Source organism: Crocuta crocuta, unplaced genomic scaffold, assembly GCF_008692635.1.
Source record: "Crocuta crocuta isolate KB4526 unplaced genomic scaffold, BGI_CrCroc_1.0 scaffold175, whole genome shotgun sequence".
In the NCBI taxonomy this organism is placed as follows: Eukaryota; Metazoa; Chordata; class Mammalia; order Carnivora; family Hyaenidae; genus Crocuta; species Crocuta crocuta.
Genome location: NW_027530988.1, coordinates 1854446 through 1878751, shown reverse-complemented (window position 1 = coordinate 1878751; position 24306 = coordinate 1854446). Strand labels below are relative to the sequence as shown.

Below are 24306 nucleotides of genomic sequence, written 5' to 3'. Positions count from 1 at the left end.
TGGGTTCAGGTCATAATCTCCAGGTTCCTGAGTTCAAGCCCCACATCAGGTTCCATGCTTTCAGTGTGTGCTCGGATCACCTGTCCTATCTCTCCCACCCTCCTCTCCGCCCCGCCCCCCACTGGTTCTCTCACAAAAAACAAACTGGAAAAAAAAAAAAGACCGTATTTGATTGGCCCAACGGCACCTACAATTTAGCACAATGCCACGAGGCGACCAATAAATGTTACCTGATTTACTAATGCCTATGAATTTAGGTTCTACTGCGCTTATTCGTAAGCGCTCCCAGGGCCATATCCCAGTCCAGTTCAGGGCCAGGTAGAGGTCAAGCTCCTTGCCTCTATCCGTTCCGCACTTCCTTCTCGCAATAACCAAGTCTAAACTGGTGCTTGCGAAGTTCTTAGCAAGCAGTGTTTCTCACTAAGGGGGAACTTAACTTGCTCTAATGATCTGGGACACGCATTTCCGCCCTAAACGGAGCTAGGGCCGCGCCGGTACTGAACTCCGACAAGCCAGGAATTGGCAGTGAATCTACGAAGACACAGGTGGTCCGAAGGAAGCCCTAATCCTAGGGGAGCTACACCTTCCCTTGTAAAACCGGTCCCTCTCTTTCTCCCACGCTATCTTGTTGCTACAGCAACTGTGGGCGTCACCAACCTGACCGCGGAAGTAGGACAAAAAGAGTACACGTCTCCAGGCCAGGAACAGATCCATTGCGCAGGCGCATTAGCTTTCTCTGGCCGTGGCGCTTTCTGTGGATGTATTCTGCGTCTGCGCATTAGTTGTTTCGCGCCCCCCCCCCCACCCCCGCGACCTGCGTATACGCCTGCGCAAAGTGGCGAATCGGAAAGGGCGGAGCTGGGCTACAGCGGGGCGCAGGCGCCAAGGCTACATCCGGCGTGGTCATCGGTTTCGTCCGGAGTTTTCATCGGTTTCGTCCGGAGTTTCATCGGTTTCGTCTGCTGAGAGCAGGCCGGAGCACCGAGTGTGTAGTCATGTCGGCGTCGGTAGTGTCCGTCATCTCGCGGTTCTTAGAAGAGTACTTGAGCTCCACTCCTCAGCGTCTGAAGTTGCTTGACGCGTACCTCCTGTACATACTGCTGACCGGGGCGCTGCAGTTCGGTTATTGTCTCCTCGTGGGGACCTTCCCCTTCAACTCTTTTCTCTCGGGCTTCATCTCTTGTGTGGGGAGCTTCATCCTAGCGGGTAATGATTCTATAAGAAATCGCAGTAATAATGTGTTTACCTTGGCGCGCTGCTTTTATTCCCACAGCACTCTCTTTTATATCAGATTACCGCCTCGTGAAGTTATGAGAGGAGTTGGCCTTGCCAGTGGGGAAATTGAGGCTCGGAAAAGTTACCACAAGCCTAATACCAAACAGCCGCCCAGCCGCTGTAATTAAGTCTCTAGAAAAGCCCTCTTCATGCTGCTGCTCAACCTGGTGATCCAGTTCACTGTGTTCATAGTGGTCCAGGAAAACTCCATTCCAACTTTCACTTAGTTTGAACTAATATCTTTAAAGTTGGTAGACCTTTAAAATGAAAACCCAGCCCTGAAACATCTCTGTCACCTTGGCCGAATCACCGCTAACTGCCAGTGAAACATTTCAGTGAACAGTGTCCAAACTATAAATACAGGTGGTTTGCCCGTTGAATCAACCTTTACTTGACTTTGGCTTTTAGCTGCTCCTACTTATTTCTTGTGGATGAAACTGTTATTTCATTATCCCGAACTCAGTTTTTATTCACATAGTTCTATTTTAGCTTTTATTCTGATTCCCAGCATTTAAAACCTTGTAGACAGTCATTTTAACAAGAGCTGACTGTCCCATAATTTTTTTTTTTTGGCCAAAATCTGACCTTTTTTTGCCCAATAGGAACAACATGAATGCCAAGTTCAGGCTTGGCCCATGAGTGTTTGCTGGTCTACTTTATAGGGGACCATCAGATGGGCCTTTCCAGTCACTGATATCACCTTCTCTCTGACTTTGAGAACATGCCAGAATTAATTTTTCCCCCAGTGTGATTATTATCAGGCCATCAATTGGATTTTGAATCAAATACAAATACTATGATAAAGGCTTTGGGAGTGCATCAGGTTTATGCTCCTTGTCCTCGAAGAGTTTACAGTCTAGATGGGGCGCAGACAAAATACAGGATTAGAATTGTTCATTTATAGTGGTTCTTTGTTTATAGGTCTGTAGAATGGTTTTTACACAAATGCTAGTTCAGACTCAAAGCAGAGATATTCTGCTTTCTTTCTCAGACTTAAACTAAGCCTGAAGACTTAATGACTTGCGCACTAATCTGGTCTGGGGTTTTAGAGTGAATAGTCTGTTAGTCGGATGTTTCATTATGATTTTGAGTTTTGTCCTACATGACCAACACTAGGCTCTCTGTGGCAGCATCCTGGCTATCAGGAGTTCAGATGTTACCATTCCATCATATGCACCAGAAGCACTCCCCTTTTTACTCCAGGTCCTGACCAATCCCACCTGCCCTCACCCTGTCCCTGACTTTTTGTGACTAGGAATTTTATTATCAAGGCTGGAGAAGGAATTTTGACAACCTCTAGGGACTTTGTTTGATGATTTTTGTCTTCCAGGTCTGCGGGAGTAGGAATGAGTTGGGATCTAAGCTGATTAAAAAGAAAGTTTATTGCTGAAGTCTCCCTGGTTTCACAAGCCTCTTAAGGTTAAGAATGCCTCCTCAGGGCTACATGGAACAGTGTGATTTACTGAAGAGTGGGTGTGGACTACAGTTGTAGGTTATTAATGTGATAAAACCAGAGCAAATTATTTTTATTTTATTTATTGTTAATGTTTATTTTTTTGAGAGAGAGACAGAGCACGAGTAGGGGAGAGGCAGAGAGAGAGGGAGACACAAATCTGAAGCACGCTCCAGGCCCTGCGCTGTCAGCACAGAGCCTGATGCAGGACTCAAACTCAGGAACCGTGAGATCATGACCTGAGCCGAACTTGGACACTTCACCGGCTGAGCCTCCCAGACACCCTGAAACCAGAAGATTTTTTGAGCAGATAACTTTTCCCATTTTTTTGAGGCTGTTGTAGCTACAATTGAGTTGGCAGACTCCCCACCCTCTTCCCCAGTGAGAAGTAATAGCTTATTTTTGAAGAGAATATATAGTGAAAGGATACTTTAATAGTGGAGTTAATATGGAGAGTTGGGATTTCCAAAGCTGTTAAATAATAGGTAATTGGACCAGAGAAATGAAAGTCACTTCAGGAAAAGAAAGGAGTCATGACAATTCATAGTTACCATCAAAGGGTATCATTTGCATTCTTTTGACAGCATTGCCTTTAAATTGCCCTTACTACCTCTTCTGCTCTTTGTTAGCCCAGATCCTAAACAGGAGACTTTTTTTTTTTTTTTTTTTTATTTCTAGGAGAGAGAGAGAGACAGCGTGAGCAGGGGAGGGTCAGAGAGAGAGGGAGTCACAGACTGAAACAGGCTCCAGGCTCCGAGCTGGCAGTCAGCACAGAGCCCGACGCGGGGCTCGAACCCACGAACCGCGAGATCATGACCTAAGCGAAAGTCGGACGCTTAACCAACTAAGCCACCCAGGCGCCCCAACAGGAGACGTTTTTAAGTGGGGTTTTTTTTTTAAATTGAGAGAGAGGAACTAGGATCTGAAGCAGGCTCCATGCTACATACAGTGAGTCCCAATATGGTGCTCAAACTAAAAATCCTGAGATGACCTGAGCCGAAGTCAGATACTCAACTGACTGAGCCACCCAGGTGCCCCTCAACAGGGAACATTTTAATGGGAAATTTGAAATACGGAGTTTATCGTTTGTTGTGATTGTAGGGAAGGGAAGCCTTGTACCTATTTATGGTGCTGGGTTGCTAATTTTCCTGTGGTTTCCTGTTAGAAGAGAAGAGAGGAGGCCATTTAGCTGGAAAATAGGAATTGTAGGAGATTATGTTGAAAGTTTAGGTGGTGCTGGTGGATGCTAGAGCTTTGATTCCCAGGTCAAAGATTTTATTCTGTAGGTAATAGGAAAGAATTTCAGGATTTATATTTTATTTTATTTATTTATTTTTTATTTTTTTAAAATTTTTTATTTTTTTTATTTACTAATGAAATGTCTACACCCAGTATGGGGCTTGAACTCACAACCTGGAGACCTCGAGTGGCATACTCTTCTTACTGAGCCAGCCAGGTGCCTGCCCCCAACCCCCTGCTTTGTTTTTTTCTAAATTTAAGTAAGGGAGAGACTTACAATTGATGTTAGCCTACACTGGTAAATTAGAGGGAAAAGTTACTTGTCTGGTTTGCTAATTTCTTTTTGGTAGTCTATTTTCTTCCGTTCCTTCTATATGTGTTAATTTAACAGATGCTCTTTGGAAATTGAACAGTGTATTTTTAAATAATGTAGAAAGCTGTCACACTTTTTTTTCTTTGCTGTCATACTTTTTTAAAAGCCTGGTGTTATTTGGTCTCAGTGAAAATGATCTGTTTTCTTCTATTCCGTGATGACTGGGAGACTTACCTGTGGTTTCAAGGAGCCAGAGGTAGAAGATTGCCATTGAGAAATCTTTTTTTTTGATCAACAGTGTAAAGTATAGTAAGCTTAAAAAGACAGATTTCATATTTCCTTAGCAGCTGACTGTTTATCTTATGGTTAGATATCTCTAGCTGAGGACATCTGTTCCTTTGTTAGAGTAACATTCTCGGGTTGGCAGCCCTTCTAGTTTCCTTTTTTACCTAAGTGAAATCCGTCTTTCTACTCATTTGGAGTGCTATTTAGGAGGGATAAGCAGAAAACATGAAGATTTGTTAAAAATAAGTCTTTGATCTTGAATTCAGGTTTTAAGTCATTTTTACAACTTTTGATTTGTTTATATTCTCTATATGAAACAGTTTTGGATTAAAACTTCCAGTGTACAAATCCAAAAGCAGTTTGAATTCAAAAGGCAAGAAGGCCTAATCCAGAATATTTACTGTCTCATGGGAGCTCTTGGGCCATGTAGACTGGAGTCCAGCATTTCTTTGGGAATTATCTATCAGATTTATAGGTCCTAATATTATCTATCATAACTGCTATCTAAGAGATTAGAAGTTTGCTAACCTTGTGCCTGAGAGTCCTGTTTCTAAATCTTTAATATCCGTAGCTAGCTCTCCATCCTCAGTGACTCAGGCTCTCAATATCTGTTTTTTATTAAAAAATTCTGGGGTGGGGTGCCTGGGTGGCTTAATCAGTAAAGCATCCGACTTTGGCTCAGGTCATGATCTCACGGTTCGTGGGTTTGAGCCCCATGTCGGGCTCTGTGCTGACAGCCAGCTCAGAGCCTGGAGCCTGCTTCGGATTCTCTGACCCTCCCCTGCTCACGCTGCCTCTCTCTCTCTCTCTCTCTCTCAGAAATAAATAAAACATTTAAAAGAAATGGGGGGGCACCTGGGTAGCTCAGTCGGTTGGGCATCTGACTTTGGCTCAGGTCATGATCTCAACGGTCAGTGAGTTCAAGCTCCACATTGGGCTCTGTCCTGACAGCTCAGAGCCTGGAGCCTGCTTTGGATTCTGTGTCTCCCTCTCTCTGCATCTCCCCTGCTTATGCGCGTGTGCTCTCTCTCTCTCTCTCAAAAATAAAAAATAAACATTAAAAATTTTAAATAAATGTTTTTAATTTTTGAGAGAGGGACAGAGAGACAGAGGGAGAGGGAGAGGCAGTGCACCAGCAGGGGAAGGGCAGAGAGAGAGAGAGAGACACACACACACAGAATCCAAAGTAGGCTCTAGGCTCGGAGCTGTTAGCACAGAGCCTGACATGGGGCTTGAACCCACAAACCGTGAGATCATGACCTCAGCCAAATTTTTCTTTTTAAATGTAGGTTTTTCACTTTTTTTTTTTTTAATGTTTTATTTATTTCTAGGAGAGAGAGAGAGACAGCGTGAGCAAGGGAGGGTCAGAGAGAGAGGGAGTCACAGACTGAAACAGGCTCCAGGCTCTGAGCTGCCAGTCAGCACAGAGCCTGACGCGGGGCTCGAACCCACGAACCGTGAGATCATGACCTAAGCGAAAGTCGGACGCTTAACCAGCTAAGCCACCCAGGCGCCCCTCCTCAGCCTAATTTGGAAGCTAAACCAACTGAGCCACCCAGGTGCCCCTAAAAATCTTTTTCATGGCACCAGGCTCTTTCATGGTCTGATCCCGTCTATACCTCCAGCTACATTTCTTGTCTCTGCTTCCTCTGTATTTCATACCCTAGCGTTATTGAGTTACTTGGTATTCTCTGAATGTGCTGTCTTGTCTCAAGCTATTTTGCTTAGCTGCCTGGGAAATTCTTCACTTCTTAGACAGCTCAGCTCAAGTGCTGCTTCCCTTTGGAACCATTCCTTGACTCCTCCAGCAGATTTTGGTCTTTTTTCTATATCTCTATTTCACGTGTGTGTGTGTGTGTGTGTGTGTGTGAGAGAGAGAGAGAGAGAGAGAGAGAGAGAGAGAGAGAGAGAGAGAGAGGGAGAGAGAGGGAGAGAGAGGAGAGGGTGGGAGGGAGGTGTGGCACTTTGATATGGTGCTGTATTTGTTTGTGTGTCTGTCTTCCCTCTGGAAGGTGGGCCTCTTGAGGACAGGGACTGTCTTTTCATCTCTGCATCTTCAGTGCTTAACACTGTATATGTTAAATTGTGAGTGTGCTCTTAATTAAATGAATACTAGGCAATTAGGTGTCAGATTCTCTGCCAAGGTACTGAGGATGAGCTGTGAGACCCACAGACATGGTCTCTGCTGTCCTAGAGTTTTTAATTTAGTGGGAAATACAGACAAGTCGGTGGACGTAGTGCTCTGATGGAGAAGTATTGGTGAAAATAGATGCACATATGGGCACTCAGCCTTTCTCAGTGTCCTATAATACTTCCCTAAATGTTTATTTTTCCAAAATAATGCATCATAACTTCTCTCTTAATTTTCTTCCGTATATCCTCTTTTCCTTTATTCTCAGTTGATGTCTTCTTTTATTTTTTTTACTAAAAACGTAGACAGGAATCCTTTCATCTTCCCAGCACGGAGACCTAGCAGCTCATTTGCACCTATACACTTACTCTTTGACTTACTGCTCGTGATAATGGTTGATGTGTCCCTTTCCTGTCCAATGCCAGCTCCCTCACTTGGATAGTGTTCTCTTGCTCCCTCAGGGACTCAACTTCTGCAGTTGTTTTTCCATTCTGCATTATTAATATTTCTCTCTCAGCAGCTCTTCCTGCTCACGGGTCCTGTCCCCGTGCTTTAATAAAATCTCCTTTTTTGCAGCAAAAAACAAGAACAAAGAAAAAGCCCCTCTCTGTCTCTACTGAATCATTCCCATCATACAAGCATACTGTGGTATTATCCGATTAGGAGGCACCTGGGAGGCTCAGTCAGTCAAGCCTCTGACTCTTGATTTTTGACTCACGTCATGATCTCACAGATTATGGGTTTGAGCTCCACATCGGTCTCTGTGCTGACAGTGTGGACCTTGCTTGGGATTCTCTCCCTCTCTTTTTGCCCCTCCCCTGCTCACATGTTTGCACTCTTTCTCTCTCTCCCAAGAATAAATAAATTAAAAAAAAAATTGGTCCCAGATACCCTTCCAGCTGCCATTCCATTTCTTCCCCATCATCACAGAATACCTTGGCAGAATAGTTGCTGCTTCTGCTTTCTCACTTTCTGTTCATTCCTTACCCTACTCTTGTGGTGGTCTGTCCCCACCACTCCAGTAAAACTATGCTTGCCATCTTGCCAAACCTAATGGCCACCTATCTCACCTTGAGTGAATGTACAACATTTAGTATGTAATGTGGTTGGCTGCTTCGTCCTGTTGGAAGTACTTTCTTCTTGAAGCATTACAGTGTCCTGGCTGTTCCTTCTCACCTCATTGGTTTTCCCGTCCTTCTGTTTGTGCTAGGTACTTCTCTGTCTCAGGACATGGTGCTAGATACCTTCTGTTCTCGAATTTCTTTCTGTAGGTGGGTTTAAATAATGTCTGCATAACTACAATTTGCCACATTAATGTTTTTAGTTCTGACCCATTCCTTGCATTCCAAATTAGAAAATCCACTTGTTCATCTTCACACGATATCTGATCTGAAACTCCAAATTGAACCTTTCCACCCAGCCATCTGCCTCTTTACCAGTCAGTATGTTGGTTGAAGTCAAGACTTCAGGTTTCTTTCATCCCTTATTTCTAACATCCATTTCATCAGCAAGCCCAGTCTTCTCCAAAATACAGCCTGTGTCTCTTTACTTCCGTTCATTTTTACTACCATTACCTGACTTCAGTTCCTGTGCAGTTCCTCTGCTCCTTTAACTCTGTAAACCATTCTCTACTGCAGTTCTAGCAACCTTAAAATTATAAATCAGGTTTGTTGTTTTTTTAGAGAGCGAGTGCGAGCTGGGGAGATTGTTGAGGAAGAGAATCTTATTTTTATTTTTAGAAAGAGAGAGCAGGGAAGAGGGGCAGAGGGGGAGAGAGAAAGAGAATCGCTTGCAGGCTCCAGGCTCAGCACGGAGCCTGACATGGGGTTTGATCCCATGATCCTGGGAATCATGACCTGAGCCGAAATCAAGAGTCAGATGCTCAACCAGTTGAGCCACTCAGGTGCCCCTAAGTCAGATTATTTTACTCATATGCTCAAAACTCTGAAATGTTCCATTGCACTTAGAACTGCATCCAGACTCTTTACTGAAGCTTTACAAAACCCCACAGGATTTGGCCCTTGTCTTGCCCTTAATCACTACAGTCTAGTCAGTCTGACTTGTTATTACCTAGAATATGTTCAAGATTGTTCTTGCTATCTGCATGCTCTGCCCCTAGGTCTTTGCCTGATTGGCTCCTATCTTTCAAATTTTGGTCTTAAGTAGCACTTTCAAGAGAGGCCTTCTGTGACTACCAAATAAAAGTAGCTTCCTAGTCACTTTCTTATTACCTTGTTTTATTTTCTTCATAGCACATATCACTACCTGATATTTCCTTGTTTATTTGCTTACTTATTATATGTTTCTATTAGAGTGTAAATTTCTTGGGAGTCAGACTCTTGTCTGACTCTTCTGTGCCATGTTCCCAGCACCTGAGATGATGCATGGCACATACTAGGTGCTCAGTAAATATTTTGCTGGGTGAATGAACATTTAAGTAGACAGATTGAATTAGAACTGCTTAGATGAAGCTGTCTGTCTTAGGAGGTAGTAAATTTCCATCTCTGGAAGTACTTAGTGAGAGACTGAGGGATCATTTGTGGAGGAGCTCTTTGAACAGATTTTCTTTGCCATTTTTGTATCCCCATGCTTATGAGGGATAGGGCACCCCTATCAGTAATACAGGCTCTGGAAGGTGTGTAATTCCGCCCCCCCTCCCCCCGGGGATGGCTTCTCAGATTCTAGTAGTGGAGAGTATACTTTTGATCATATAGCCTCCCCCAGTATGCCCGCCCCCACCTCCTCTTCGGCATTTTATGTATCAAATCGATGTTGGACTTTATAACTCCAAGGTCCATTCTGTCTCCATGGAACTCTGATTCTTTTCGTTGTCATTCAAATAAGGTGGGTTACTGTGATGTGGTAATGAAAAGACATCAATTCATTACTTTAGCCACCTTCACAGGGAGCTTCTCTTTTGTCCCCTCATGTTTTCTGAAACACTACTCTGTCCCCACCCTCAATCTCAAGAGCCACTGTTAATAGTTTGGTCTCTATTTCTCCAAATTTTTTCCTAGGTTCCAACTAACAGAAATGTGAAAATAGTATCTTTTTCTTAAAAGAAATAGTGGAATAATTTTTTGGCTTTTTTTTTTCACTTAATATATCTTGGATATCATTACTGTCAGCATATAGAGAATTTATTTCTCTCTTAAAAAAAATAATTGCATGGGATTTCACTGCATGTCTATAAGTGTAATTTATTGAAGTAATCCCCTTGATGACATTTGGATTGTTCACTTTTTTTCAACTTTATGAACATGCTGTTAGAAATTCTTTGTTCTGCTAGACAAATTCCTTATTCAAAAAGTAAAAACATTTTAAGTTTTAATGGATATTGCCAACTCTCCCAAATGGTTGAACCAGTCTGTACTCCACACAGCAAGATTTTAATTAGTTGCCCTTGCTTCAGTCAGTGTCTTTCATATTTTGAAGGATCCAGGTGCTTGAAAAGATAAGTAGTGTTTCCACAGTGTTTACGTGTTTAAGCATAATGAAAACTGTTGACATGGTGATGGCCTCTGGAGAAATAGTTTGGTAGTTTTCTGATCTTTGGGTTAGATCTCAGTTCATTTCGTTTTCTTGCTTGGTGATGTAGGGGATGCTAGCCTGAAGCAAATTTGGGTTTTCTTAAGTAATGTAATTATTTAACACAGGCATAAAGATATTTGGAAAAATGTACTCTTGGAGCTTCCATTTCATGTCAAATGGTGACTGACATATCAGGTTGGCATCTTCAAGGATATAGAATGTGGCAGTGGAGTTCGCTGTCAAGATTATATAGTTTAGGTTTCTTGCCTTTTTTTGAGACAAGCAGCTGCTAGAACTTTAAGATCAAAGATTATAACTATGAGGTCTTCATGAATAAGCATCTTGCATTTATAGTCTGTGCTATCCAATATATACATTTTATTAGAAAATAATTCACAGTTTGGGGTGCCTGGGTGGCTCAGTTGGTTAAGCATCAGACTCTTGATTTCGGCTCAGGCATGATCTTGCAGTGTTATGGCCTCTAGCCCCATGTAGGGCTCTGTGCACTGACTGTGTGGAGTCTGCTTGTGATTCTCTCTCTCTCTCTCTCTCTCTCTCTCTCTCTTTCTTTCCTCCCTTCTCCTTCCCCCCCACCCCCCTCTTTCTCTGCCCCTTCCTTGCTCACATGCACACACACTCTCTCAAAATAAACTGAAAACAATTTGCAGTTTCATAACTTTTTGTCATTCAGCCCAGCCCCTTTGTTATTGCCTCACCTCCATCCCGTTAGAGATATAATTATAAATGTAAATTGGGAGATAGAGTTCTGAAGATATGTTAGTTATCTATATCTTTTTCTGAGTGAGCTTTTGGTTTTTAGCTTGAGACACATTTTTTTTTTCTTTCAATTTAAACAAGAGCATAAAATTTAAGTGTATAATCATGAGTTCTTAAATTCACCCGTCTGGCCGGCACCAAGAACAACATACAGAACGTTACCAGTACCTAGACTCCTCCTTGCACCTTCCCAGTCATTCCTCTTCCTGTGAAAGAGGCTTATATGGCTTATATTTTCGTAGATTGGTTTGCCTCCTGTTAAGCTGTATATAGATGGGATCCTACAGCATGGGTTTTTGTGTCTGGACTGTGTTGCTTCACATTATAGTTGTGGGATGCCTTCATATTGTGAAGTTCTTTTTCAGTGCTGCGTGATATTTTATTGTGTGCGTATGCCATAATATATCCATTTGACTGTTGAGAGACATTTAGATTGTTTGTCGTTTGTGGCTGTCATGGGTGGGCTGTCATGGGTATCATTCCTGTACGTGCCTTTGGATGCACTTATGCATCATTTCTGTTAGAATTTCTGGAACATAGGGTATGGGTGTGTTCATTAGCAGTCATATTTGTGTTATTTTTCTAGATAGTCATTTTCATGTTTTGCTTCTTGTGCAGTTTGCCTCAGGATACAGATCAACCCACAGAACAAAGCGGATTTCCAAGGCATCTCCCCAGAGCGAGCTTTTGCTGATTTCCTCTTTGCCAGCACCATCCTGCACCTTGTCGTGATGAACTTCGTTGGCTGAATTGCTCCCATTTACTTCATTGAGGAGTAGGAGACTAGAAGAGTGTAAGTAGTGATCATACCCCTTGTCCCATAATGTTGATTTTAGGAATGGAAGTCAAGTGTGGCTGCTTTTGATAATAGTTACAGGGTTTATTGCTGTTAAGACATTTGCAGAACTTTCTACTGGAATGCAAAGTATGCATTAATATTATCGTGCGGCATCAGTGCTGTCTCTGTCATTGTCTTCTCTTCTCTTTTGCAAATCATTAAGATAACAGAAAATAAGAGTTTGCCTGTATACGTTAATTTCTGCATCAGTAACGCCTTGAAAGTAATGGAGATCTTGGAAGAGACATAAACTGTAGGCTCTGCCTGGAGATTTGCTCATAATTTTTTTTCTTATTTTGATCTTAGTTAACTTTAAATTCTGGACTATTGTCCCCCTAGTACCTAGTGTAGTGCTTATACCTGATAGACATCCAGTATATGCTGAATGAAGGACTGTGGCCGTTTGTTAGTGTGTGTGCTAAAATGGAAATAAACGGAGAAATTGGATTAGCTTGGGGGAAGACTTTAAAACACAGGATGAGATGTCATTTGGTTCATTTGCCATTTTCCTTTTATGAGCGTAGAGCTTCTTTTTCTCTAAACTCTTATGTAGAATCTCAGTATATAAAACAGCAATGGAGCTGGAGTTGTTTTGATTGACAGAGTTGAAAAGCCCTCTCTACTTGGCCTCTTTCAGATGTGGTATGCCCTTTCTTCCAAGCAGAATCCTAAATCTCTAAGAAGTACATGAGTGTTTTCCAAACTGTGTTTTGACACTGTTATTTTATATATAAGAAAACAGAGGCCTCCAGTGGCCACACAGTTAGGCGGTTGCAGAGTGGTGCCTTCGCCAGTGGTACTCTTGGCCCAGTGCTCTTCGAGTGCCCTGCCTGGCTTACTGACCAGTGAATGAGCTCTTTTCTTTGTCTTTGCATTACAACATTTACTGTTGCTGTTGGTTGGTAGGAAAAAAAAGAACCTTAGCAAATGTTTTCCTTTTTGGGAGAAGAATATCCTAGGACTAGCCTCTGTAACTATAGAAGTCTGTCATGTTTGGGGCACCTGGGTGGCTCAGTCGGTTAAGCGTCCGGCTTCAGCTCAGGTCATGATCTTGCTGTTTGTGGGTTCGAGCCCCGCATCGGGCTCTGTGCTGACAGCTAGCTCAGAGCCTGGAGCCTGTTTCGGATTCTGTATCTTCCCTCTCTCTCTGACCCTCCCCTGCTCATGCTGTCTCTCTCTCTCTCTCTCTCTCAGAAATAAATAAAAACATTAAAAAAAAAAAAGTCTGTCATGTTTGTACTAATCGGCAGTATAACACAAGAGTTAGCGGTGGTGCACAAAGTGTATGCAGATCAGTTTCTGGCATGAATGAGAATTGGTTACTTACAGTGTTAGATGAATTCTTCCCGTTATTGATAGCAACCACAAAAACAGTTCTGTTAATTCAAGTAAGGTTTCATTTTTGATTGTGGTAAGTTGACAGAAATGATTTATTTCAGTGAAAAAGTTTGAGAAGTACTTCTCTCTACTATTCTAATACAATTTAACTCTTTGGAAACCTGATCAGGACTTGAGCTTTCCCCCTCCCAATCCTTACCACACCTTCTATGTCACAGTCCGTGCCTTGTTACTTGTAATACAAACGAAAGTAAAATGTGACTCTTACCTTTTCTAGTAGAGAAGGCCTATAAACATTCAGCATAGTTAGAGCCACACCAGAGATCTGAACAAAGTACTGTGGGAGTCCAGAGAAGGGAGTATATGCCATCTGGGAGGAGAGGCAGCAGACAAGGTATCTGAGAATGAGAACTCTTTGATTACAGCTAAGAAACCAAACCACCAACATTGACCTTACACTTGCAGACCTCATGAGTGATTCTTGGGCTCTCATTTAATAGTAACCTTGCTGGTAAAGTCCTACGTCTTCTGACTGACTGACTTTAGATTACTAAAATTATTTCTTCTAGATGAGTCATGTGTATGCTTAGAAGGGAACAGAGTGAACAATTCAAGGGTGTTCTTTAGGCTCAGGGAGATACCAAATCATGGAAAATGATTTCCTAAGCTGTCGTGATTGGAAGAGGACTCTGCTGTAGAGAGCTTCGTATTTCAAAATTATGACATAAACAGAGACAAAAAAGCAGACTCAGCAGGAACTGCGTCCTATAGACTGTATTAACAACTTAGGGCCGCCTGTTCAGCTGGGAATTATGGGCCCAAGCTATAGTAAAATCTTCTTTTTTTTTTCCTAAATTTTTTTATGTTTATTTATTTCTAGGAGAGAGAGAGAGAGACAGCGTGAGCAGGGGAGGGTCAGAGAGAGAGAGGGGGGTCACAGACTCTGAAACAGGCTCCAGGCTCCGAGCTGGCAGTCAGCACAGAGCCCGACGCGGGGCTCGAACCCACGAACCGCGAGATCATGACCTAAGCGAAAGTCGGACGCTTAACCGACTAAGCCACCCAGGCGCCCCTACAGTAAAATCTTCTAATCCCAGATTACAGTGGTAAATCATTCTGTAGAGAGTATGCTCATTGAAAAATCCTTTTCTCAGGGATATTGCCCTAAAGATTTTTCACAGAGATCTTTTGTTTGACACAGGTTATACTCTCCTGTTTGCAATTAAAAAAAAAACTTTTTTTTTAATGTTTTATTTATTTTTGAGAGAGACAGCATGAGCAGGGGAGGGTCAGAGAGAGAGGGAGACACAGAATCTGAAACAGACTCCAGGCACTGAGCTGTCAGCACAGAGCCTGGCGCGGGGCTCGAACCTATGAACCATGAGATCATGACCTGAGCTGAAGTCAGATGCTTAACCCACTAAGCCATCCAGGCACCCCTTCTGCTTGCAATTTTTAAGCATATATCTATTTTCCTTTTTTATGTGCTTTTTATTTTAACTTTTTTTTAATTTTTAAAAAGTTTATTTTTGAGAGCGCGCACGCACGAGAGAGAGAGCGAGCACGCGTGCGTGAGCGAGTGAGCAGGGGAGGGGCAGAGTGAGAGGGAGACACAGAATCTTAAGCAGGCTCCAGGCTCTGAGCTGTCAGCACAGAACCTGACATGGAGCTTGAACTCATGAACTGTGAGATCACGACCTGAGCCGAAGTTGGATGTTCAACCAACTGAGCCACCCAGGTGCCCTTAACTCTTTTTTTTTTAAGTTTATTTTATTATTTATTTTGAGAGAAAGCATGAGCAGGGGAAGGGGCAGAGACAAGAGAGGGAGAGATGCTGTCAGTGCAGAGCCCAACGTTGGGGCATGAACTCATCAATTGTGAGATCCTGACCTGAGCCAAAATCAAGAATCAGATGCTTAACCAATTGAGCCGCCCAGGCGCCCCTGCCCTTTTAATGTGTTTCTAACTCAGCTCTCCGTGTAGTGTGCCAAAACACTTTTAAAATAGTTTCCAACCAAGTTCTCAATATTTATACCAATTCAGAAGGTAGAACAAAACATCTCGAGCAGAATTCTCCATACTTGCCAAGTACATTGAGCGTTGGGTATAACAAGAATAAACATCTATAGTGTATTGCTCTTGCATGAATTTGGGATGACATTTAAAACTAGCTGAAATGTAGTAGTTTTTCAACTACTCTAAAAAAAGGCAGATCAAAAGAAAATGGCATGGAGTTAAAATAAATCTGTTCAAGGAGAAGTAATTAACAGATACAGATAGCGAGAGCTCACCATGGGTCAGGCTTCAAGTGCTTCTTGTTCTGTGTCATTTATTTATTTTTTATTTTTATGTTTTAAAAGTTTATTTATTTTGAGAGAGTTTGAGCAGGGGAGAGGCAGAGAGAGGGAGAATCCCGCGGGGCTTGACCCCACATACCACGAGATCATGACCTGAGCTGAAATCAAGAGTCAGACACTAAACTGACTGAGCCACCCAGGCACCCCTGTCTTACTTTATTTTTAAAATAACCTCATGGGGGGGCTGCCTGGGTGGCTCAGTCTGTTAAGCCTCCGACTTCAGCTCAGGTCATGATCTTACAGTTCGTGGGTTTGAGCCCCGTGTCAGGCTCTGTGCTAACAGCTCAGAGCCTGGAGCCTGTTTCAGATTCTGTGTCTTCCTCTTTCTCTAACCCTCACCTTCTCACGCTGTCTCTCTCTCTCTCTCAGAAATAAATAAAACAAAAAAAAACCCAACCTCATGAGGGGGGCACCTAGGTGACTCTGTCAGTTGAGCATCTGACATGATGCTCATGTTATGTCAAGTCATGATCTCACAGTTCGTGAGTTCGAGCCCCACATCGGACTTGCTGCCGTCAGCACCGAGAGCCTACTTTGGATAATCTGTCCCCCTCTCCCTCCCCCTCCCCAGCTTGTGCTCTCTCAAAAATAAACAAACAAACAAAAAGAATAAAATAACCTCATGAGGATAGGTTTGCTAATTCCATTAACAGAAAAGAAAGTCGGATAATACAGGCACGCCACCTAGGCATGCTTACTTGGTTGAGCATCCAACTTCGGTTGAGGTCATGATTTCATGGTTCAGGGGTTTGAGACTCTTGTCGGGCTCTGTGTGGACAGCTTAGAGCCTGGAGCCTCCTTCAGATTTTGTGTTTCCTTCTCTCTCTGCCCCTCCCCTGCTCATACTTTGTCCCTCTCTCTCTGTCTCAAAAATAAATAAAACATTAAAAAAAAGTCTGATAGGGACGCCTGGGTGGCTTAGTCGGTTAAGCGTCCGACTTTCGCTTAGGTCATGATCTCGCAGTTTGTGGGTTTGAGCCCCGCGTCGGGCTCTGTGCTGACTGCCAGCTCAGAGCCTGGAGCCTGTTTCAGAGTCTGTGACTCCCTCTTTCTCTGACCCTCCCCTGCTCATGCTGTCTCTCTCTCTCTCTCTCCTAGAAATAAAACATTAAAAAAAAATTTTTTTTTTAAGGTCTGATAATCCAGTTTGACTTCAAAAAGTTCTCTTATACCCCATTTTTGCTTGTTTAGAGTATTTGATGCAGAGTTAAAAGAAATGTGTTTAAAAAGTAAGTTATTTATCTGTGTTCCCCTTATTATTTTCTTTCTTTGATTTTATTATAACAGTTTAAAAAATACAGAAAAGTACAGAGAATAATCTAACCAACCACTGCTGGGAATTAGGATTTTGAATGGATTAGGGGCGCCTGAGTGTCTCAGTCATTTAAGCATCCAACTTTGACTCAGGTCATGATCTCTCAGTTCGTGGGTTCAAGCCCTGCATCGAGCACTGTGCCAACATCTCAGAGCCTGGAACCTGCTTCGGATTCTGTGTCTCTGTCTGTCTCTGCTCCTTCCCTGCTTGTGCTCTCTCTCTCCTAGAAATAAACAAACATACAAAAAAAATTAAAGATTTTGAACAGATTAGACATTGTAGATTCAACTAAAGTTTCCTTCCTTCCCTCCACTGTAAGACCAGAGCTCTATGACAATTTCATTCAGCCAGGACTAATGTAAAACCTAGATCTATTAACACCATGTTTTCCAACCTTCAGCGTCTGTGGTCTCCCTAAAACCCATCCTGTGGTAAGAGAGCCACCCAGTTGGCAGCACTGGTTATATAGGTGGCTATCGCGGTAGTAAGAATAAACTCATGATTTTATGTATGTATGTATGTATGTATTTTTAAAGTTTATTTATTTTGAGAGAAAGAATCCCAAGCACGTTCCACACTATCAGCGCAGAGCTCAAGCTCAGGAACTGTGAGATCTGATGGAGCTGAAGTCTGACGCTTAACCAACTGAACCATCCAGGCACCCCTCGCTTTATTTTTCAGCAGTCTCCACATCCACATGAGGCTCCAACTCAGTGACCCCAGAGATGAAGAGTAGCGTGCTCTACTGACTGAGCCAGCCTGGCACACCACTCATGATATTGTTTAGATGATCCTAAAAATGAAAATGCAAAAGTAAAAGATGCTCCTAGCGAGCTTTGGAGTTGCTGATCAGTGTCTGGCACCTCGGCAGCTGTAAATTTATTTTGGAGAAATTTATGACACGGAAGTTCAGTAGATTTGAATATTTTAAAATTTACATACTATCTGTAAACTATTTCTTGTGTTTCTTTATGTCTCTTTGTGAAGCTCTTTTCAAAAACTGTCAGCTTATCTGAGGTGTTCTGAAGGCAAATGAAGAAAAGAGGGACATAGCTACATTGGATCAGTTTGGGAAAGGAAGTTCCTGATGACAAGGTCCCTGGATCTGAGGGAAAGTGAACTGGGCACAAGAGACAAACCTGAGCTTAGAAATGTGCTCAGCCCCTGGGGAAGTTGTTTGCCAACTGCTCCAATGCTCATGCTAAAATCTTATTAGTGTTCCATTGTTTTTATAATAGAGGCCATTCTCCCACAGATCTTTAAAAATTCATAATGTTCAATCCTGGCTGGAACAAGGGGACTAACAGGGCTGGGCAGAACAGAACTCTGACAAGAAGTGGTATTTACAAATAATTGCTATTGGCTTTTTGAATTTATCAGGGAAGTACAGTGGTCCCCTCTTCTCTGTGGGGGATGCATTCCAAGTTCCCCAGTGGATGCCTGAAACCACCACTGGTTCCAAACCCTACGTATACTATTGTTTTTCCTATACATACATACCTGTGCTAAAGTTCCGTTTATCAGTTAGGGCAAGTAAGAGATTAACAACAGTTACTAATAACAAAGTAGGACAGTTGTAACACATCTTGGAATTAAGGTGTTGTGACTATATTCTCTCAGAACATCTTACTGTTCTGTAGTCACCCTTCTTGTGATGATGTGAGATGATCAAATGCCTATGTGATGAGATGAAGTGAGGTGTGTGATGTAGGTGTTGTGACCTAGTGTTGGGGTACTATTGACCTGACAATATGTCACGAGGGTCATCTGCTTCCCTTATGATTGACTGCAGTAACTGTGGAAAGTGAAACCTTGACTAAAAGGGTACTCCTGTGTAGTGTCTTCTGGAAGATTTCCCCTGGAAGGGAATCTAAATATTCTTTAGGCTCTACTGCCACCTAGTGGCTTGTACGTTTCATATGCCCAGAATGTACTAGGAAGCAAAAGTTGAGTTGGATGGGGGCGGGGTGGGGGTGNGACTAAAAGGGTACTCCTGTGTAGTGTCTTCTGGAAGATTTCCCCTGGAAGGGAATCTAAATATTCTTTAGGCTCTACTGCCACCTAGTGGCTTGTACGTTTCATATGCCCAGAATGTACTAGGAAGCAAAAGTTGAGTTGGATGGGGGAGGGGTAGGGATGGGGAACCACTGATACCTTTGTGATAAAATCTAGTTTCTTTGTGGTCACAGGAGGGCAGCAGAGGTCCAAGTGGGCTTAGATGCCAGGTGGGGGTTTCTCTACATTCTGGCCACAGGTAGGCAGTGTGGAGTTAGGCTCAAAAGGTCATGCAACCTTAATGTGGCTTAGGGATTTTTTATCCAGGATCCTCAAGTGCACGGAGACCCACAGATTTCCCCCTTTATTTCCTTTTCTTGTCAGTTGAAGAGCACCTTTTTGATTCATCCTAGACTTGTTTTTGCTCCCAACATGACCTCCACTGGTAATAATCTTTAAGGTTTTTGACTGGGGGGCGCTGTTCAGTTTTTATTCCATTTTCTCTTTAACATTTCCTCTTATATTGAATTAGAGCTAGCCACCAAGTAAGTTCTCAAAAAGGGAACTATTCTAAATTTGTGGACTTTATTTTGAGCTAAACATACAGTATAATCTTTTTTTTTTCAGCCCCCCCCCTTTTTTTTTTGCCAGTTTGAGGGGGAGATTAATTCTTTACCCATTGTTAAAGCCCTAAATCTGCTTATTTTATGACTAATGACTAATTAGTGATTATGAACTATATGAACTAATATGACTAATGATCAGTCATTGACTATGTTCATAGACTGACATATGAACTAATGACTAATTGGTGATTGAGCTCTATTTTGTATTTGGTCTGTTTAAAGCTCCCAATAAAGAAAATATATCAAGTAGAGTTGTGTTTATGAAGTTCATTGCTGCCCTAATTCCTTACCTTATTTCTCCATCCTTGCAGCTTGAATAATTCCTACCCAAGTTGTATAGAAGGCTCTTCTGGGGCCCACTGTGCTTACCTCTAATGCTGCACTTTAGCCAATAGTTATGAAACTGTTCATTTGCTTTCCTATCTCTCCCACTGAACTCTTGAATTCCCTGAAGGACCTCGGGGCTTAGCATGAAGTGAACAGTCACTGTGCATGTTTGTTGAATGAGTGTATGAATAAATAAATCCTTTCAACTGTAAGAAAATACTATAAAAATAGCTAAATCCTTAGTTACTGGGTGCTAAGACATGGAAAGTGCTGTGGAAGAAAAAAGCCAAGGAAGAAATTTGTATGAGAGACTGTAGTGTAGAGCACAAGCATGAGACTAGAAATTGGAAGGCCTGCATTGTAGAGTTTGCTCTATTAACTAGTTGACTGGACAAATAAGCTTGTTTCCGAGGCCCAGTTTCCCTGGCTGCGCAATGAAGGAATAGGCCTGGATGGTCATCACTCTCTTGCAGCTGCTATAGCCCATGATTATTAGGATTTATGATAGTTCCCGTTGTGTTTGAGGCAGATTGTGCTGTTTATGTGGATCCTCACTTGAGCTTTGCTTTTTTCTTCATTGTTGCTTTTTATCGTATTACCAGATTTCCATCATCATCCACAAGAGGTGGAAAGTTAGTGTCAGTATGTATAACAAAAGACACAATGTTTGCATAAGATTGCAGTGTTTGCAGTGCATTGCATTGCAGTGTTGCAATGTTTGCAAATTTGGTGACATTTGCAAAATGTTTTACATTTACTACATTACCAGGCTTGTGGGACTCACATATACTCTTAGACACATTAACCCATGTGATCCTCATGGCTCACCTTGCGATGAGGTAGATGAATAATAATATTCCTATTTTACACATGAAGGAGTTATACCATGGTGAAATTTAATTTTTAAAAAGTAACCTGTACACCTAATGTGAGTCTCAAACTCATGACCCCAAAATCTAGAGTCCCATTCTCTACAAGCTGAGCCAGCCAAGCGCCGTAACCTTGGTGAATATTAAATTAACTTGTCCAGGCCCTGGAACTATTTAAAAAATTTTGTTTTTAATGTTTTATTTATTTTTGAGAGAGAGAGAGAGACAGCATGAGCAGGGGAGGGTCAGAGAGAGAGGGATACACAGAATCCGAAGATAGGCTCCAGGCTCTGAGCTAGCTGTCAGCACAGAGCCCGATGCGGGGCTCGAACCCACGAACCGTGAGATCATGACCTGAGCTGAAGTCGGACACTTAACCGATTGAGCCACCCAGGCGCCAGGCCCTGGAACTATTAAGTGATCGAGTGGTAACTTGATAACAGATATTTGACTCTAAACTTATATTCTTTCTTCTCTATTTTGTTCAGAGACTTTTGGATGATAAATTACATCTTTTTGTTAAAAGATTTTCATTAAAAATATTAAACTTCTCTTTTTTCAATGAGAAAAGCTTAGGAGAGATTGATAAGGAAAAAATGAAAGTAGGCTATTTAAAATATTTCTGCCTGGCCACCCACATTGGGTATAGAGATTACTTAAAATAAGTAAATAAAATATTTCTACAAAGATGGTCACCTTGGGTCCAGAGGACGTGCTAGAGATGGCAGATCAGGAGACCTGACTTTATCCAGAGGATGACCTTGGTCCAGTGCTCTCCAGTAGAACTCTGCAACGTGGAAATAGTTCTAAGTCTATATTATCTGGTATGGTAGCTGCTAGCCACATGTTGTTAAATGAATATTTGAAATGTGCCTGACTGAGGCACTGAATTTTACATTTTATTTAATTTTAACTAAGTTTAAATAGACACATATGGCTAGTGGCTTCAGTGTTAAAGATAGCACGACTCTGGAAAAATCTGTTAAACTCCCAGTACCTACTGCCTCCTCATCTATGAAATGAGAGGATCAGACTAGTTGATCTGTAAAGCCCCTTTCATTTTTAGAAACGCATGATTCATGCCTTCTGAAATTGTAGTGATTCACATGGAGCTGGGAACCTAGAATTTCTGCAGAATGGTCTTGATTCACATTTTCTCTAATTTCGCTGTTAATTGGGTGACCAGGATCCAGGATACGATGATTTGAAGGAAAATTAGTATCTGAGCCTATGCTCAGTGTTGGTGTCTGAATAGAGATGATGCTGGAGAAGAATACGGATTCCAAATAGAAATGACCCTGTCTGGCATTATCTTTTGTTATCTATACAGAGAATAATTATTTTTAACTTTGTGTTGTGCCTGGCTTTCTGTTAAGATGATTAGAGCAGACTGATCAGATGGCGCGGTCTTTTCTGCATGCGTGAAATAGACTGAAGAAGTCATGCTAACTTCTCTCAGTAGGTGCCTTCCATTTTGCATGTCTTGATATTATGGGAAGAAATTTTATTAGTTTCCTGAAACCTTTATCCCCTGGTTAGCAGTTGAAGCCATTCTTCTGAGCTGTTGAATAGTCCAGTTTTGTTAACATTTCAAAGAATCCTAGATCCTCTGCTTTTAGAATACTATCTGGTAAATGTAGTTCTGTCTTAAAAGAAGGGAGCAGATTTTTTTTTATGTAGAATTTTCTGAAAACTACTATCACGAGACTTAATCTCATGAGTCATTTTTGCCTTCTAGATGGACCAGCCCTAGTGTCTTAGATTTGTTTGACCGTTTTAATACCATAGAAACTCAAAACTTGACTTTTGCACTAAACTAAGATTTCTTTTATAATTCTGTGTCAGGGCTTCTCACTGAAATGGCCTTATGTTCCAGTCTGCTTTCACCTGGCCATTAGAACTGATGCATTCATAATTCATAGTCTGTGGCCAGAGTGTGGTTTTTTGTTTTTTGGTTTTTCTTTTTTTTTTTATTTTCTTTTTTGAGAGAGAGAACACAAGCAGGGAAGGGTCAGAGAGAGGGGAATAGAGGATCTGAAGCGTGCTCTGTGCGGACAGCAGAGAGCCTGATGTGGGGCTCAAACCCACCAACCGTGAGGTCATGACCTGAGCCGAAGTTGGATGCTTAACTGACTGAGCCACCCAGTCACCCTGAGAGAGTTTTTTGCTTAACAAATTTGATGGAGTGGGGCACCTGGCTAGCTCAGTTGGTGGAGTGTGTGACTCTTGACCTCAGGGTTGTAAGTTTGAGCCCCCTGTTGGGTGTAGAGATTGCTTAAAAAAAAAAAAAAAGTTTGATGGAGTGAATAGGTGAGTTTTAATAGGTTTGTTTTTGGCACCATGAACACTTTTCTTTTATGCATATCTTATAATTCTACTGATACAAGAATGTTGTATAGTTCTATATCATGTCTCTAAGCACCATTGTTACTGACATAAAAGCATTCTGGGTAGAAGTCTCATCTTTTCCATGAAGCTCTGATGCTAGAATCTCTAGGTCACCATAACTGGTACGCAGAATAAGGTGGTGTCCTTTTACCTGCCAGGGTAGCTCCACTCTTCCAAAAGGTAGTCCTTTCCAACCCTTTTCAAGTCGTGACACCCAAAGGAGATTACAGTATGTTCATGGCACACTGCAGAGAAAATGACTCGGTGTACTGGAGCCCCTAAAGCTACAGGGCCACATTTTAGCTGCACCCATATCGCAGCACACAAGGCAGACAGCTCTCCTGGATTTGGTGGGAGAGGAACCATCTCACAGCTTCCAGCTCGCATCTCAAGTGCTTAGCGGTAGGGTGACTGCTTCTCTTGGAGTTATCCTCCACCTTCTTGCCAGAAATAACCTTATCTGTCAGTGAAAATTATTTCTTCTCTTTCCATGTTAAATTGGAGATTGGGAGTTTTTCTCTACTTTTTCTCTCTTGAATTCTTCCTTTCACCCTCTGTTCTTCCAACTGAAATTGAGTGCTTTGTAGGCTTTCTAGATCCAGAAAAGCCGTGTAGGCTCATTGCATTCTTCGTCTCCCCCCCCCAGAGAGTTTGTGAGCTAGAGAGGTCAGAGTGACTTCTGTTAAGTCACGAAACTTATTAATTGTAGACCCAGGGTTGGAACTCACGCCTACAACTCCTAGTAAGTTTTGCCTCAGTGTACTTGGAATTCAGATTTGAAGATTCCTTTCTATGGATATGAAATGTTCTATGAAAAATATTTGCTTTATTCTGGTTGTTCTAGCCTGGCTTAAATACTGTCCAGCATTTGGGAACCTCATGGTTGTCTTTGTCTTTGTGGGTTTAGAATTTTGTTTTAAGGATTTGGGGTCCTGTCTTGTAGTGTTCTAAGACATTTTTTTAAAACCTTGGATATCTCTCTTACCTTTCTGCTTCTCTCTTTTAGGTTCACTTTTTGCTTTCCCCTGGATAAGAGCTTTTGAGATGGCAACTTGGGACACGTGGATTTTCTTCAGATTTATACTTACTGCCGACTCTGATTTGGGATGTAGGTGGAGACCCCAGAGAAGTTCCCTTGCTTTTGTGTTAGAGCAGTTTTGTAATGAGCGTTTATGAAGATGACCTTTACTTTCCATTAAGTGTAACCTCCTTTTTGCCTTTCAAATTAATAAATTCCATGCCACTCCTT

General features: G+C 42.1%; 1 protein-coding gene across 1 annotated transcript; it reads left to right on the top strand.

Moving 5' to 3' along the window:
• Positions 1–884: 884 nt before the first annotated feature.
• Positions 885–24306, top strand: DAD1 (defender against cell death 1). Its single transcript, XM_077770278.1, has 3 exons — positions 885–1206; positions 11623–11797; positions 24064–24306. Exons 1-2 carry the CDS (start codon positions 996–998, stop codon positions 11751–11753), a joined length of 342 nt encoding a protein of 113 aa, XP_077626404.1. The 5' UTR covers positions 885–995; the 3' UTR covers positions 11754–11797; positions 24064–24306.

What these genes read in the sequence shown, in the direction of transcription:
- DAD1 (XM_077770278.1), top strand. Translation starts at nt 996, where the DNA reads ATGTCGGCGTCGGTAGTGTCCGTCATCTCGCGGTTCTTAGAAGAGTAC. An exon ending in GGGGAGCTTCATCCTAGCGG is followed by an intron (nt 1,207 to 11,622) that starts GTAATGATTCTA and finishes CTTCTTGTGCAG; the next exon opens with TTTGCCTCAGGATACAGATC.